At 44.8% G+C, this 18,469-nt stretch overlaps 1 protein-coding gene across 2 annotated transcripts in view; it reads left to right on the forward strand.

The window, feature by feature from the left end:
• The window catches only part of LOC126336842 (protein Wnt-4-like), a 608,644-nt gene that overhangs the window by 482,440 nt on the left and 107,735 nt on the right, over nucleotides 1–18,469 (forward strand). For both annotated transcript variants that reach the window (XM_050000923.1, XM_050000924.1), the window contains exons 5-6: nucleotides 10,537–10,660; nucleotides 17,456–17,772. In XM_050000923.1, coding sequence (XP_049856880.1) covers nucleotides 10,537–10,660; nucleotides 17,456–17,772 — 441 coding nt within the window. The remainder of the gene's footprint in view (nucleotides 1–10,536; nucleotides 10,661–17,455; nucleotides 17,773–18,469) is intronic.

Raw genomic sequence — 18,469 nt, forward strand, 5'->3', positions numbered from 1 at the left:
ACATCAACGAACTACTTCAATACATTTCTCACAACAAACCACTCCTCAATTACGATCAAAAGGAAATTTACAACGCTATCATGGACAGGATCGAAAACAACACTGGTGGAACTACTTACTTGGATGCACCAGGCGGCACTGCCAAAGCGTTTCTAATAAATCTGTTGCTGGCTCAATTGTGTGTTAAATCAACACACTTACACTGGCATCATCGGCATTGCAGCCACACACTTATGGCAGGAGGACGAACTGCCCATTACGCCCTACAACTACAACTGAATATAGCCGAGGAATAATTCCCGGTATGTAAAATCTCAAGACTCTCTGGACGGGGTGAACTTGTATGACAAGTTAAAACTATCTTCTGGGACGAACGTACAATGGCACGTAAAGCTATCATTCGAAGCAATAGACAGAACATTACAAGACTTGCGAGGAAGCTCTGAAGTGATGGGAGGAGCTCTACTCGTACTCTCAGGAGATTTTTGAGAAACACTTCCAGTTATCCCCAAGTCAACACCAGCAAACAAGATCAATGCTCGCTTTAAAAAATCACATCTCTGTCCACACACACAAATACTGCGACAAACAAAAAATTTGAGAGCTGAACTACCGAAAGACGAAACAATAGCACATTTTCCTCAAATGCTTTAACAAAAAAGGGAAGACACGTACTAGTATCCTACTGACCAGACGACCGGCCTCATTAAACTCGACAGCGATTTCTGCAAAATAGCCACTGCTGAAAAAGAACTCATTGATCAAATTTATCCAAACATTGTCCACAGCTACGCTTATTCCGAGTGGCTATTTGAAAGGGCATTTGGCAACTAAAAATTATATTGTCGACGATATCAACTTATATTCAAAAGAAAATTCCTGGTGAAGAGAGAAGATACAAACCGATCGACACGATGGTAAACGTTGAAGAAAGTGTGAACTACCATAAAAAATTTCTAAGCTCTTTGCATGTACCAGGAATGCCATAACACTGCCTTCGACTTAAAATTGTATCTCCGGAAATATTATCAGAAATCTCAACTCACCAAAACTATGTACTGGAATAAGTTGCTGGCAAGAATCATATACAGAGGGATGGAAAAGAATTTTGATAATGTATCAGATGACGATCAGTTGGACTTCAGGAAAGGTACCAGAGGCAGTTCTCACGTTTTGGTTGATAATGGAAGCAAGACTGAAGAAAAATCGAGACACGTTCTTAAGATTTGTCGACCTGGATAAAGCGTTTGATAATGCAAAATGGTCCAAGATGTTCATAATTCTGAGAAAAATAGGGTTAAGTTCAAAAATGGCTCTGAGCACTATGGGACTCAACTGCTGTGGTCATCAGTCCCATAGAACTTAGAACTACTTAAACCTAACTAACCTAAGGACATCACACACATCCATGCCCGAGGCAGCATTCGAACCTGCGACCCTAGCAGTCGCACGGTTCCGGACTGCGCGCCTAGAACCGCGAGACCACCGCGGCCGGCTAGGGTTAAATTGTAGGAAATAATGATAATATACAGTAAGTACAAGAAAGTAGAGAGAACTATAAGGCTGGAACACCAAGAACAAAGTGCTTGTATTAAAAAGGGTATAAGACAGGAATGTAGTCTTTCTCTCCTGCTATTGAATCAGCACATCGAAGAAGCAATGACGGAAATAAAAGTAAACTTAAAGAGTGGAATTAAAATTTAAGATGAAAGGGTGTCAGTGACAAAATTCGCTAATGACATTGCATCGTCAGTGAAACAAGAATTACAGGATGCGTTGAATGGAGTGAGCAGTCTAATGGCTATAGAATATAGATTGAAAGTAAATAAATCGAAGAAAGACGGAAGTAATGAGAAGTAGCTGAAATAAGCACAGCGAGAAACTTAACATCAGAATTGGGGACCTTGAAGTTGACAGAATTAAGGCATTCTGCTACCTAGGCAGCAGAATAACTCTTGATGGACGGAGGTAGGAGGTCATAAAAAGCAGACTAGCACTGGCAAAGACAGCATTCCTGGCCAAGAGAGGTCTACTAGTATCAAACATTAGGCCTTAATTTGAGGAAGCAAAGCACCGTATGGTTGTGAAATATGGAATGTGGGAAAACCGCAACTGAAGAAACTGAAGCATTTGAGATGTGGTGCTTCAGAAAAACGTTGAAAATTAAGTGCAGTGATAAGCTAAGAAATGAGGAGGTTTTCCATAGAGTCGGCGAGGGAAGAATATACACTGATGACCCGAAACTTTATGAGCATATACTTAACACCTTGTTTGCACGTCTTTGGAACGAAATACATCACCGATTCTGCGTATCAGGGGTCCGACAGTTTGTTAGTAGGCTTGTCGAGGTATGTGGCATTAGATGTTTACCCATAGGTTATGTAATTGGCGTAAATAACGGGCCGCTGATTTGCTTGCTCGGTGATGGCGTCAGAAGAAAGAAAGAAAGGACGATTATGTTTAACTTCCCGTCGACATCGTGGTCATTAGAGACAGAGCTGATGACATTTCTATCATCAATAAAAGTGAAGAATTACAGGATGCGTTGAACGGAGTCGTGGACGGGGAAGGAAATCGGCCGTGCCCTTTCAAAGACCCCGGCATGTGCCTAGAGCGATTTAGGGAAATCGCGGGAAACGTAAATCTGGATAGCCGGACGCGGTTTTGAACCGTCATCCTCCCGAATGTGAGGCCAGTGTGGTAACAACAGCGTCACCTCGCTCTGTAATGGCACCCGGCAGCGATACAGATGGGTTCCACAGGATTTGCATCAGGCGGATTTGGTCGCCGATACATCAACGTGGGTTCACTATAATGCCCCTCAAACCACTGTAGCAGGGTTCTGGCACCGACACATACTGCTGAAATATGACACCGCTGTCGGGGAGTACATTAAGCATGAAGGGATGTAAGTGGTTCGCAGCTGGTCTTCGATTACTACCACAGGTCCCATGCAAAGCGCAGGAGAATGTCTCCCACAGCATAACACTGCTCCCACCAGCCTACGTCCGCGGTGCGCTGCACGTTTCGAGCGGCCGTTCACCTCGACGGTGGCGTTCGCGGAGACGATCGTCGAGTTAATATAGGAAAAATAGGATTCATCAGAAAATCCGACACGTCTCCACTGATCAACGGTTTATTCCCGATGGTCCCGTGCCCAATGCAATAGTAATCGACGATGTCATTGCATCAATAGGTGAACACGTAGGGCTTCTCCGCTGTGGAGATCCATGTTCAACAATTTACAATGAATGGTGTGTTCTGAAATACTTGTGCGTGCACCAGCGATATGGTCTTTTGGTAGAGATGTGACAGATCATTATCTACTCGACTTTACAGATCCGACGACGAAAAGAATACGAAAGTTATTTGTTTCTGAAATATGTTTAAGGGGCTTTCTGCCTATTTTAGAGTAGTGCTATCTCAAATTGGGAGAGCAAAATAAAACTGGCCTGCAAAATGTATCATGAGACTTAAGATAGGTTTCATCATCCACCGTGTGTGTAAGGTATAATTTGGGTTGCCTATCTTAAAGTGCAACAACAATTATTTTACCCTCCCTGTGTAAGAGTATGGGGCACTTCCTTCAAACATCCTGTTCATCATTGTACTTCTGTGGTAAAATGACGATTGTTTAAGCAAATTTTATCGTCCTGGTGTGACCGAGGTAAATGTGCCCTTGTTGATACTAGGATTAATAGCTTTAGGTTCTGTACGGTGATCTACAAGACTTCGACGCAAGTGAAGGGCGAACAGCTTCGTCTTCTAGTTGTTTTGTAGGATGGGATGTATAAGGTACGGCCAACTGAAAAGAAGACCTCCAGTGCAGCTACAGTGGAAATTTTGTAAATTTGTGGTAAGGTCTTATGGGACCAAACTGCTGATGTCATCGGTCCCGAAGCCTACGCACTACTTAATCTAATCTAAACTAACTTACACTAAGGACACACACGCACCCATGCACAGGGGAGAACTGGAACCTCCGACGGGGGAAGTCGCGCGGACCGTGACAAGGCGCCTAGAGCGCGTGGCTACCCCACGCGGCTAACGTCTGTGGGTGAATATGTTTGCCGACAGATGGCATTGTGGTATTCCCAACTGCACAAACTAAGTTAAAAGTTCTCAGCAGTTTCATCGTCTCTGAAGAGTTGTTTCCGTAGTTCGTTGCACGATGGAGTGCTCCCAATCAGCACAAAGAGTGTTATCCAATTTCTTTGCACAGAAGGAGAGCAGGTTTCACAAATTTCTCTCAGGATGAAGGAGGTGTGCAGACAACAATGTCTCCAACGATGCAAATTATTCAATTGGTGTCGGCGTTTTGAGGCGGGATATGTAAATATCTAGGACACGCCAGACGCTGGGTAGACGCACATTGTCACTACCAGTTCCACCATTATAGCTGTGGAGGGGCCTTTGCCTTTCGCGGGCAAGTGCTCTACCAACTGAGCTACCGAAGCACGACTCACGTCCGGTACTCACAGCTTTACTTCTGCCAGTATCCGTCTCCTACCTTCCAAACTTTACAGAAGCTCTTCTGCGAAACTTGCAGAACTAGCACTCCTGAAAGAAAGGATATTGCGGAGACATGGCTTAGCCACAGCCTGGGGGATGTTTCCAGAATGAGATTTTCACTCTGCAGCGGAGTGTGCGCTGATATGAAACTTCTGTAAAGTTTGGAAGGTAGGAGACGGATACTGGCAGAAGTAAAGCTGTGAGTACCGGACGTGAGTCGTGCTTCGGTAGCTCAGTTGGTAGAGCACTTGCCCGCGAAAGGCAAAGGTCCCGAGTTCGAGTCTCGGTCGGGCACACAGTTTTAATCTGCCAGGAAGTGCCAATTATTAAATTTATTTCTGTATTCATTTATAAAATAATGTTATTTCTTGGTGATGGTTCTTCTTTTGTCAAGGAAGTTTGTAAACTCTTTTGTTTTGTAAACTCTTTGGAATATTGTGTGTACCGCAGAAAAGAGGGTGTAGTGGGGCATGCCTCTGATGGAAGGAGACGTAATTCTAATCTTGTCAATAACAATTTTAATTTGAATTCTGAAGTGGAAACTGGAAGCCGGTGTTATATGGAAAAATGGGACAAAATAAAAGACCGCCATAGCAACTAAAGAGTTTCATAAATTGTTCAGATCAACAAGAACCTACTAAGTCAAAATTTCAGCCTCAAGGATGTTCCCCTAGGCGCGAGAACTGCAGACAACCACAAGAAGAGAAAATGAAGATAAGTAAAAAGTTTTATTTTGTATAACTTACGCCGCTCGAAGCTTTCGAAACTTATAGAGCAGAGGAATATAATGGTGACGTGTGGGAGGATAAGATTACAAGCTCATACAGGAGAATCGTCGGATCATCACATGTAGCACTGCTATTGAATTGTAGATAAGCAAAGGAACTATGGCAAAAATTGTGCACAATGAGTGCCAAAGCTGCTTTCAGGGAATCAGAGGGCAGAGAGAATGGATGTTTGCCTGACCCGTCTGTTAAGCAAGAAACGGATTTCATTGCTGAGATTGTGGTATATGATGAAATATGGTGCCATCATTTCCGACCCTGCCTCCAAACGGATGAGCATGGAGTGGAGGCATGCCAACCTGGCTGCCTTCGTCCCAAAAAAATAATAAAAAAAATTAAGAAGAAAAAGAAGAAACTTACTGTACTCCGAAGGCCCGAAAAGCGATGCTCTGCTTATTTTTTTTCTCCGACGAAGAAGGACCTCTGTTTATTGACTGACTACCAAGGGGTGCAACAGATAACGTTGAGCAGTATTGCAACATGTTGCTGTGGCTCGATCAGGCCATCAAGAACAAGCGCATGGGCAAGCTCTCGAATTGGATAACGCTTCTCCAGGACAACATTAGGCCATATGTGGCCAGGAATACCCTCAAGCTCCTTCAAGAATTTCGATGAGATTTCCTGCAATATCCTCGTTATAGTCCCGCATATCATCGGCCCCTTAAAACAATCTCTGTAAGGTCAGAGGATCACCTGTTGCAAGGAAGTTCAGGACTCCATGGAAAACTAGATCCTTGGACTTTTTCTATACAAAAGGTAATGTTAGAAAAAGGTGTCCCATTAAAAGCTCCTCCACAGCCGTCGTCGTGGAACTGGTGGTGACAATGTGAATCTAGCCAGCTCCTGTCGTGTCCTTGATATTTACACATCCTGCCTCATAACGTTGACACCAACTGAATATTTTGCACCGTGGGAGACATTGTTGTCTGCACACCTCCTTAATCCTGAGATAAATTTCTGAAACCTGCTCCCCTGCTGTGCGAAGAAATTGGATAACACTCTTTGTGCTGATTGGGAGCACTTCATCTTGCAACGAACTGCGGAAACAATTCTTCAGAAACGATAAAACTGATGAGAACCTTTAGCTTACTTTGTGCAGTTCCTGCACGGTTGGATTGATTTATCTATGCCAATGTCAGTCGTGTATAGCTGTACAGTTCCACACGAAATGTAATTATAATATCGTTATTGAAATGCCTTTACGTATAACTGTATTGGGCACGCCTTATATGAATTAGAGAGTACTCATACGTACCATTCATTCTTCCAAATTTTACACATGGAACGTTATTTATCACCGTGATTTCATAGCATGACAACTAACATTTTGGTGATAGCCTACATAGAACATGGCTGTTAAGACTTCCGTGTTACTTTCCATGGCACCTTTCGCTTATTCTTGGACCAGGTAGAAAATCACTGACAAAAGTCAAACTAAGTGACTGTTCATCTGGAGCAAGAACTAACGTCCATCACACGACCCGTGTCACTCATGTTTTAATCCTTAAGCATAATTTCCAAGAAATTTTCCAATTACATTGTATTTTTTCTTTTTCAACCTTTAAAAATTTTAATGGCACCCCGTCATACATTCCCGTTCAAGACCAACGTTTGCCTAAGAAAGGTACGTTTCATCATCATATATAGTATGAGGGCATAACACAACCTTCTTTCGGTCCAAAATGTACCTGCAGAAGCTTTGTGAGACTCTGCTAACACTTGTATTATCCATTTCACATATGGTGTCCTACAATTCAACATCTCGGTAAACAATAGGTGCGAAAGTTGTCCAGCACTTTGAGGAAATTCATATGAGTATAAGCATTCGTGGAGTGACGACTTTCGAGAACTTATTCACACCCCAGATAGGATTCTTCCTGAAGGTTACATCTGCTATGCCTCTCCTTGATATGTGCGCATGTATGGCCTACTCTAAATATTGTTTACCTTACATTGTTGCTGAACGCTTATAAGTCTTTCACATTTGGTAACGAGTGTAGGACACGTTGTGCTCTTCCGCGTTAAGAAATGGAAATGTAATCACTGGTCATAAAACAGACGCAATGGTTTTGTCTTTTTTCGCACTTAATTTATAAGGGGAAATCTGCAAGAGCATGAGGTACACTTGCTAGTTGTGCTTTGAAGACACTCTGCCAAACTACAGTGTACTCATTGCAGACACCATATTTTCTCACAAGTTAACACTTTATTTTATAAAGCATCTGGCAACAAAAACTATATATTAACTCCAAGTTACCTGTACAACAGCAGTATTTTCGGGCGGTATTCCATTCTTACTGCTTCATTACATTTTCAGTCCCATAATCTTTCCGTTCTAAGATGTTCTCAACATACACCCTTGTATCCTGGCATATTCTTCTCTCTCCCCTATCTCACCTCTCACTATCCCTTCTGTTCTCCCCCTCTCTCACTATTCCTCCCCAGTCTACTTCACTCCTCCCTCTCTCTTTTCCTTTAAGTGACTCAAATCGTTTTATTCCTTCCCTCTCCCTGTCGCTCTGTCCTGCTTTATTTCCACCCAGTCTCTCACTCTATTCTTCATCTTACTGTCCCGAGTCTGCCTCGATCTTTCTCCCCCCTCCCCTTCTTTCTCTTTATCTCACTTTCAATCACAACCCAACATCATTTACTTGTGTTTAGTCATACTCTGCCATAAATATTGTCACCTAATTACTTTTGCATAAACATTTGTGCATACATTCATGGGAGACAAAAGCAGAATCGTTATAAATTTCACTCCATTTTTTATACTCTTGTTTTGTCTGTTCTCTCTGGCGCTAGTCTCGTGGGACCGCTGAAATTTTGCGTGGCGGTGAGTACAGAGCTCCTTAATCTATCGATTCCATATTCACATGACAGCCATGTGAACCTGGCCAATATAGCGCCACAATAAACGGCAGCTTTGATAGGTCATGATCCTGCTAGAGTCTGCGCAGGATACAGTGGCCAATGCGCAATAACCAATTTTCGTCCACAACAATGGGTGATTTCGTTGATTTGTTTGGAAGGCTTAATATGTCACCTTTATTATAAGGCATACATCATTTCGTTAATGCTCTTAATTATTGTGATCTTTGAATTTAAGTAAGACATTGCCCGAAATTCGAAAACTCTTGCAAAGAAAAATAGGCGTTAGCAAAGAAAAATAGGGGTCGATATGTTTTTGCGTTTGGTGCATATCACATAATACGTTGCTACGTATGAAATTGGTCTGAGATATTCAATATGACTTTGGACTTGGATGGAGGTGGTCTGTATCTGTCACAAATCTCGAGAAAATTGATCTGTTGCGGCTCGCTTATTTGCGACCGCACGCGCCAGTGATAAAGCCAGAATGAAATAGCAACACTCCTCATATTTCATGAAATGAAATTTCGGCAAATAATAGAACACAAAATTTTACCGTATGGTTATTATGCAAAATTTCATAATTTACCGTGTTATTCCACTAACTACCGACTTTTTCGATGAAAGACTAATTTTTAAAGGGCATAGATAGCTGGTAAAACGAGAAATGCTGTGCGTTTCTGGAACAACATAAGTGAAGATATCACACGTTTATTTTTGAAGAAATGGTCCAAATCGCTCTAAGCACTATGGGACTTAACATCTGAGGTCATCAGTCCCCTACACTAAGAACTACTTAAAACAAACTAACTTAAGAACATCACACATCTATGCCCAATGCAGGATTCGAACCTGCGACCGTAGCAGCAGAGCGGCCACAGCGGCCGGCCTATTTTTGTGCAGAGGATGTGCGTTTTCATAAGCTATTTACCTTACTTTTCGTCAGTTCCTCTGTTAATGAAACAGTGTTTCGGAATTCTCTCGCAACTGCGTTTGCACAACATGTTAATGATGCGTCATTTTGTAAACACGCTGTGTTTTGGCAAAAGAAGTAAATTTTAACATGGCAACACCAGAAATGAAGGTGTTACTCAAAATTCGCCACTCATGACGCTTCTCTGAAAATTTAAAGTGGTTAACTAGCCAGGGGAAACTAAATCGCTGCTTTTGTTGCGTTTTCAGCGGAACGCTTTTTCGATACTAACCAAAGCAGAAATGAGAGTAGATCTCTTTGTAGGATCACCATGCAAGTGTGGATGCGGAGGGCTCCACTTAACGTCTACAAAAAATGTGAGTGTAGGATTCAGTTCAGAACGGTGCTACCTCTCCAGCGCTCGACATTTCCCTTACAGCGCCTATTTACAATCCTCAACTAGCGAGGTGGCGCAGTGGTTAGCACGCTGGACTCGCATTCGAGAGGACGTCGGTTCAAGCTCGCATCCGTCCATCCTCATTTACGTTTTGATTTCCCTAAATCGCGTCTGACAAATGCTGGGATGGTTCCATTGAAAGGGCATGGCCGACTTCCTTCCCCATCCTTCCCTTATCCAATGGAACCAACGACCCCGCTGTTTGGTCCCCTCCCACAACTCAACCAACCAACCAGCTAAAACCACCACCACTACCGCCCTCCCTACACCTACCCTGCCGACTGCGCATCTACCGATCACGTTAATCTGCTCGCATCCTACTTCGAATTCCAGCATGCCGGAAGACGTTTCTCCTTCTTACATCGACATTCTCCTTCTTACATCGATATTAGAAACAGTCAGCCTTCAAGTCCGTTTTCCGAGTGAAAACCCAGCTGCGTAATGTTTCCTTCTGTACAGTATATAGAAAACTTTCATCCCACCTGCTTTATGCAGTTGCGATGAAATGTTTATAAAAAAAAGCGTGTGAAATCTTATGGCACTACTTAACGAATATTATCCTAAGGACAAACACGCGCACCCACGCCCGACCGCGGTGGCCTCGCGGTTCTAGGCGCGCAGTCCGGAACCGTGCGACTGCTACGGTCGCAGGTTCGAATGCTGCCTAGGGCATGGAGGTGTGTGATGTCCTTAGGTTAGTTAGGTTTAAGTAGTTCTAAGTTCTAGGGGACTGATGACCACAGCAGTTGAGTCCCATAGTGCTCAGAGCCATTTGAACCATTTTGAACCCACGCCCGAGGGAGGACTCGAACCTCCGCCGGGACTAGCCGCACAGTCCATGAAATGTTTATCATTTACATTTCCAGGCAAGTAGTAGACTAGTACGATGTCTGTTGCACGCTGGCTTAATGGTTTTGAAGCTTTAATGGCCACCAGTGTGTCACTGGCTAGCGTAGTTGCGAGTGGTCCCAGAGTGTGGTTTGCACGCGTTTGTGTTGCAGGAGCCGCAGCACCGCCGCGCCAGCGCCAGCGAGCGGCGGCAGCGGCGGCAGCGGCCGGCTGCGGGGGCGGCTGCGGAGGCAGCTGGCCGCCGTCAACCTGCACAACAACCGCGCGGGCCGGCTGGTACGTTGCCCGGGCAGCGCTCACTCAGCTGCGCGCGCCTGCAACAATCGACAGCTTGAACGGCATTCCGCGCCCGCGCCCGCGCACGGGAACGCACTTGTTAACATTTCCAAAAGCTTTCTGTGGGCCAACACAACCTTATTGATCGCTGAGCACCAATCACTCCCCATTTGATACGTCTCCAAAGGGAACATCATTCGTTTCCTACCTCAACGAGGGCTGCTAGCTGACCTTTCAATTTCGAGAGCACAATGTAGCTCCACATTTGTTTCGGCCTTTTAGCCAACCAGATTCTGGAACAGAATTTGAAGAGCCAAAAGAACTGGTCACTTTCTTATCCTGCTAATAGCACTGTTTTGGAAACAGTCGCTTTCTGTCACGGCTTTTCAAAACTTTATTGCCAACAAGTTCCAGGAAACGCCTGCATTCATGGGAAACTTTCTATCTTTACCCATGTAAGTCTCAAATTTTATTTCTTTGTCTTTGACATTAATCAATTTACAGTAGGTTGAAAGTTACTTCAGCAGAAATAAAACCTCGCCGACGGCAGTGGTAACACAAGTTCCCATCAGATCACAGGAGTTAAGCGCTATCAAGCTTGGCTAGAACTTGGATGGGTGACCGTCCACGTCTGCCGAGTGCTTTTGGCAAGTGGGGTGCAACAGCCCTTGCAAGGCCTATTGAGGAGCTACTTGACTGAGAAGTAACTGCTCCAGATACGAAAACTGACAATGGCTGGGAGAGTAGTATTCTGACCACATGCCCCTCGATTACTGCATCAAATGACGCCTATCAGTGGAGGATGACACGGCGATCGGTCGGTACCATTGAGTCTTCAAAAATGTTCAGATGTGTCTGAAATCTTTTGAGACTTAACTGCTAAGGTCATCAGTCCCTAAGCTTACACACTAGTTAACCTAAATTGTCCTAAGAACAAACACACACACACCCATGTCCGAGGAAGGACTCGAACATCCGCCGGAATCAGCCGCAGAGTCCATGACTGCAGCGCCTGAGACCGCTCGGCTAATCCCGCGCGGCCCATTAGGCCTACCGAGGCCTGTTCTATGGAGTTTAGTTCAGATCCCCGTCACGTCATAATGGTATGAAAGGAAGGAAGTGCTGTCGTTCTGGCTACCGACAGTCCATCGAGCCCCACTGACCAACTTGTCAGCTTTAGCCAATGGCGTCATCGAGATGCATTATGGAGGATCATGGGGTCAGCACGTTGCTCTTCAGCTGTTGTCAGGTTATCAGCTCTGGCACCGCTGCCGCTTGATCAGGCAGCTCCTCAATTGGCATCACGAGGCTGATTGCACCTCACCCCAGTCCTCCCACCAAGGAAACAGCCTTTGTAGTACTGGGAAACGAATACATGTCCCTCACTTGGCACTCAGGCACGGTGACCATTGAGCTACGGAGGCGGAGTTCATTATGGTATGGTCATCAACAAGCATTAGATACTTCGTGATAAGTGATAATGACAAAAATATTTTTTTCTATCATTGGCACATAAAACACGCTATATTGAGAGCACTTTGAATGTGAGAGCACCTTAAATCAATCTGATTGCATTATAAATAGCACAGTAGAACAACCTCCACAGTCGAACTGTTAGCGTCGCTGTCTTCAGTGTGGAAGGATCCGAGATCCATTATAGGTACCAACCCATTATTGCTGAGATAAGAAGGTCTGGCACAGGATCCAATCACTTCTTGTAAGACCAAATGAGGTGTTGCGTGAATAGAAGCAGCGAAGTCATCAGAATTCATCTATTGGTGATTTGCTGATCACATATCCCATGATTACAGTTGAGTCATCGTATTTCCTTGTAGGCAGCAGTCGGCCAGTCGAAACAGGTCCAACACCTAATCCCTGGATGATGTTTACTTTTAAACTGCACAGTTTTCACATCTCTCTCGACTGGCAATGAGATCTGGCCATCAGCTCCAAATTTTGGGTTGGAATTTCATTTGAAAGTGGAATACTCCGCAAGCCACCTGACGGTGTGTGGCGGTGGGTACCCTGAGTACCTCTATCGGTTCTCCCTTCTATTCCAGTCTCGAATTGTACGTGGAAAGAAGGATTGTCGGTATGCTTCTGTGTGGGCTCTAATCTCTCTGATTTTATCCTCATGGTCTCTTCGCGAGATATACGTAGGAGGGAGCAATATACTGCTTTCCTCTTCGGTAAAGGTGTGTTCTCGGAGCTTTAACAAAAGCCCGTACCGAGCTACTGAGCGTCTCTCCTGCAGAGTCTTCCACTGGAGTTTATCTGTCATCTCCCTAACGCTTTCGCGATTACTAAATGATCCTGTAACGAAGCGCGCTGCTCTTGGATCTTCTCTATCTCTTCTATCAACCCTATCTGGTGCGGATCCCACACTGCTGAGCAGTATTCAAGCAGTGGGCAAACCAGTGTACTGTAACCTACTTCCTTTGTTGTCGGATTGCATTTCCTTAGGATTCTTCCAATGAATCTCAGTCTGGCATCTGCTTTACCGACGATCAACTTTACATGAGCATTCCCCTTTCTTCTTAAGCTCTGAAAAAAGTTGGGAAATGTTTTTTAACATTGCTTACTGAATTTCTTCAACTCTCGTGTGGGCGCTTCGTGTTCGCGTGAAATTTGGCACGCCGTGGCCGATCTGGCCGTTTTCGCCTTACTGCAGGAATGTAGATTACACCTTTGCTCCAAATAGTCTCAGACATTTTCTAGAGGATTAAAATCGGGTGACTAAGCTGTGATAAGATGACTGAGTGTACATCAAACCAGGAACAAACGTGTGTAATCCTGTGAGTATGGACGTAGTCATCTTAGGAAACAGAAGTGTTCACTGCAAACTCAACACGGAGATGTAGAAGAAACCACAACTCCTGCTGACCGAGAATGTTCAGACGATCGTCCTGGTTCATCGTCGCGCTAACGTAAATGAGTGAACAGACGTCAATATACGGAAGACTCATCTCACTAAGCCTTCAGTGTACACGACGTCTTGCATCATATATTTTGAAAAAAGGCAAAAACGCTAGTCTTTGGGCCACGCTACATGCCTCCAGTCAGCTAACATCCACTTTCTATGTTGTTTGGTCAACTGAGAATCCGCATCTGTAAGCGGTGCTATGAACAGTGGTCTTTTGCAAGGTACCTGGCTCCAAATGTCCCTCGTATTCGCAGTGTTGTCTCGGAAACGGGTTGAGATGGAACTGCATGTACTAATAGCAGAAACTCCTGTCGGGATTTAAACTGATGGTCGTTGACATCCGTCCGCGATCCCTATGGGTCAGCAGCTTTTTACGGTAACTGTTCTTACGCCGTATTACACAGCTGTGAGGTGTGCACTACTCCTTGCAAAAACGTTGCACGGGCCACATTCGTATTCCATCAAATAGGGCAACTTCTTTGAGGCGTAGTCATTGACATATCGAAACACGATAGCTTCTTTCTGCTATGTTGTCAAGTCGTCTCATATGCATACCTAACTTACTACGCTCATACCGCACACGCGATACTACACTAGCCTACACGCCACTTCACTGCCGCGCCTTACGTCAGCGATGGAGGCGCAGATGACTGCTTGCTACCAGTCGTATGGCACCTACAGCACTGCAACGAGATCAGTGTTCTCTTTAAAGGGTAAGATCAATAGTTTGGGCACTGAGCTTATGTTCCACTTAGGGTTCTGTTGCCCTTTTCCTGACTTCAAGTATAGTGTTTTCTTTACGTGTATCTTTACGAGTTTGGTCGCGCTTGTTACGTAGCGTGACCTTCGTGAGACTGTCTTCTGTAACGTCTAAATTCTGACTCGCGAATCCAAGCAACAATACTAACACTCTGAGTAAAAACTATAACCCACGCTTTGACTAAACTTAACCGCGTATTTACCTCAATGAATTTTAATTGGTCTATCGAATACCTGAAGCCTTTAACAGGCAAACTATTGGATCGTTGTATTTAGCAACAAAGTATTCGGTGCCCTTCATTGCTTACCTTGAATTATCGCTTTCATAATTTATGTTTCCCACAAAACATAGCGACTTCATTCAGCACTGCAATACAAACCATGACTAAACTCCCCTTCAGAAATTCCTCCTAAAATTCAGCTCTACTATTTCCTCTTTCTGAAGGAACGGAATTTGAACGTTACATCCGTTCACTCAACTCGAAATACTTATTAGTTATAGATCCAAAATTTTTCTTTCTGATGGGCCCTCTGCATGTATTTGGTCCAAGAACGACATATTAGATAAATACTGCGAATATTTAGCTGCTTTTTTATTGACACTTTATTAGTTCGTTAAATGTCTATCAAGACGAGCTCCGTTTTTTCTTAAAAATGAGAGATAAAAGTATTTTGCTTACTTTACCGGTTATTTCGTCTACAAAGCAGCAGAATTCCTACACATCGTCTACTACGTGGATCACAGTTTTGACAGTTGAGTTTCCCACTACTCTCATTTATGATTACTTTAGTTTTCTTCGGCCTACTCAGAATCCATAGTGTGTGCTCCAGTACACTGCTCATTCTAACCAGTATGATATGTAACTTTCCTCGCTTTCGCCGAGGATAGGAATATTATCAGCGAATAATAACGATGATATTCTTGACCCTGAAATTTACTTCCACTTCTGAACTTATATTTTATTTCCGACATCGAGACTGTAAAACGATTTTATGTCTCTGAGGAGAACCAGTCACTGTGGTGCTGCTTGCGAACAGTACTTGCCGCGACCTGAGCTGCTTACTTACTTTCTTACTCACTTAACTGGCGATCAGGGACGTTGCAGATAGTGGACAGACCTTAAAAAATACTTCGACCAGACCCTATGCTGTGCAGCTCTTCCAGGTATTTTTGTACTCCTTCCTCGCATCTAGAATTGGTCTTTCCCGAGGCCACTTTCCCTCTTACCTTCCTACCAACTCTGGTTTTGGAATAGCATCGTCATATGAGTGTAAATTAGAGTTTGTTGTTATAGTGTTCTTGTTGTTATGTGTCCCATCAACCGAATCCTTCTTTTAATCCAGTTGTGCGATAAATTTCTTTTCTTTCTAGTTCTATTCAGTACCTCCTAGTTAATATTCTTCTGCAGCAGTACACTTCAAAAACTTCCTTTTTCTTCCTGTTTGAACTCCTTATCGTCCATGTTTCACTTTCATACGGCAAGACTCCAAACGAATGCTTACAGGAAAGACTTCCCAACACATGAAGTTATATTCGATGTTATCAGATTTCTCTTCTTGCTATTTCCAATCGATATTTTATATCGTATCTACTTCGGTCATCCTCAGTTTACTTCCCCTCGTCCACACCCCTCCCAAATAGCATACCTTCTCTCCTAGTTTTAGCGTCTCATTTCCTATTCTATGCGGGTCGTTCAATAAGTAATGCAACACATTTATTTTCTCCACTAATTTCGGCTGAAAAATGCAGAATTTGTTGTGGAACGTAGTGGAATATTCCCGCTTCAGCTCCTATAGTTTCATGAAGGTGGCGGAGCTACACGTAGCCTTCAAAATGGCATCTGTAGCGGAGGTGCGTTACAAGCAGAGAGCTGTCATTGAGTTTCCTTTGGCGGAAAACCAAAGCATCGCAGGTATTCATAGGAGCTTGCAGAATACCTACGGAGACCTGACAGTGAACAAAAGCACGACGAGTCGTTGGGTGAAGCATCTGTCATCAACGCAACAAGGTCGCGCAAACCTGTCCCATCTCACGTGTGCCTGCCGGCCGCGCACAGCTGTGACTCCTGCACTGTTGGAACGCGCGGACACTCTCATTTGAGGTGACAGACGGATCGCAACGAGACACCTCGCTGCACAACTGGACATCTCTGTTTGTTGTTCTGACACACTCGTCCACCACGTGGGTACTCAAAGGCGTGTGTCCGCCCGGTTCCTTGCTGCCTAACAGGAGACCGTAATGAGTATCGAAGGACCACACATGTGGAATTGCTTGCGCGCGACTAAGCTGATCGTAACAATTTTTTGTCGAACATCGCCATAGACCGTGAAACTTGCGTCCACTTAGAACCGGAAACAAAACATCTATCCATAGAAAGCGCCACACTACCTCCCCTGCAAAGAAAAAGTTCAAACCCGCGTCATCAGCCGGTAAAGTCATAGCGACGCTCTTCTGGGACTCTGAAGGGTCTATTCTGTTTGATGTCCTCCCTCATGGTGCAACGATCTGCTCGGAAGTGTACTGTGCCACCCTCAGGAAATTGAAGAAACGATTTCAGCGTGGTCGTCACAAAAAGAAAGTGTAAACGAACTTCTCCTCCTCCATGACAGCGCAAAACATCACCCGAGTCAGCGCACCCGATATAAGCTCACCAAACGTCATTGACTGTTCTTCCTCGCCCACCCTACAACCCGGATCTCACACGTTCCGACTTCTATGTGTTTACTCAATGAAGAAAACACTCCACGGGAGGCAGAATGTGGATGATGGGGAGATTATTGATCCAGCAAGACGTTGGCTCCAACGTCGATCGGTTGAGTGGTACCATGCGGACATACTCGCCCTTCCAGTAAGGTGGCGTAAGGAGACTGAACGGCGATTATGTTGAATAACAGGGTTTTGTAGCCAAAAGAGTGAGGAATAACATGGTGTTTTGGAATCCTGAATAAAACCAACCTACTTCCAGAAAGAAATGTGTTGCGTTACTTATTGAAGCCCTTCTTACTTTCCTCAGTGTCACCTGATTTAATTCGAGTATATTCCATTAGACATTAGACAACCGCGATGTTGCTGCTGGTTTCTGTAACGCGGTGGCGCTCGCTGTGTGCCGCAGGCGGTGGAGGCGAGCGTGCAGACGCAGTGCAAGTGCCACGGCGTGTCGGGCTCGTGCAACATCAAGACGTGCTGGCGCGCGCTGCCGCCGCTGGCCGACGTGGGGGAGCGCCTGAAGCGGCGCTTCGCCGTCGCCGCCGAGGTGGTGAGCCGGCGCGTGGGCGCGGGCCGCCGCCTCCTGCCCGCCCCCGCGCCCCAGGCCGCCCCCGCCGCCGCCGCGCGCGCCCCCTTCTCGCACCACGACCTCATCTACGTCACCAAGTCGCCCGACTACTGCCAGCGGGACCCCAGGGTCGGCAGCGTCGGCACCAAGCACAGGTGACCCGCCACAGTTAATTGCCTTTTTATGGTCAAAAATTACACAATGCGTTTTTGTCTGAATTCTCCTAGCGAAACGAGGAGTCGGAAGTGGACAAATGGGTTATCAAATTGAGTAGCCTGATATATAGTTTTGCATGAGACAAAATTACATAATTCATATTTCCATTCCCAAATGAACTATCAGAAATGGACAAAAGGGGTATGGTTCAAATGGCTCTGAGCACTATGGGACTCAACTGCTGTGGTCATTAGTCCCCTAGAACTTAGAACTACTTAAACCTAACTAACCTAAGGACATCACACACATCCATGCCCGAGGCAGGATTCGAACCTGCGACCGTAGCAGTCGCACGGTTCCGGACTGCGCGCCTGGAACCGCGAGACCACCACGGCCGGCCAAAAGGGGTATCAATTTGACCATTGTGAGGTCTAATTTTGCCAAAAAAAAGTAAATTGCTTGAAATTAATGACGGTAACTAAGTAAAATTTAATATAGGCATTCGAGGAAAAATGTTCTTCTTTAACATCTAGCTACTTTGCGTATGGCAAATTGCGTTTCTGAGATATTTAACTGTCAACAAATAAAAGGGTTGGAACTTAAATAGTGCTAACTGCTGTGTTGGCAGAAGAGCCAACACCGTGTTACTAGTAGAGGCCGAAATGCACGCGTTTTAGCTCACGCAGGCTGGCGTGT

Source organism: Schistocerca gregaria, chromosome 2 (assembly GCF_023897955.1).
Source record: "Schistocerca gregaria isolate iqSchGreg1 chromosome 2, iqSchGreg1.2, whole genome shotgun sequence".
In the NCBI taxonomy this organism is placed as follows: domain Eukaryota; kingdom Metazoa; phylum Arthropoda; class Insecta; order Orthoptera; family Acrididae; genus Schistocerca; species Schistocerca gregaria.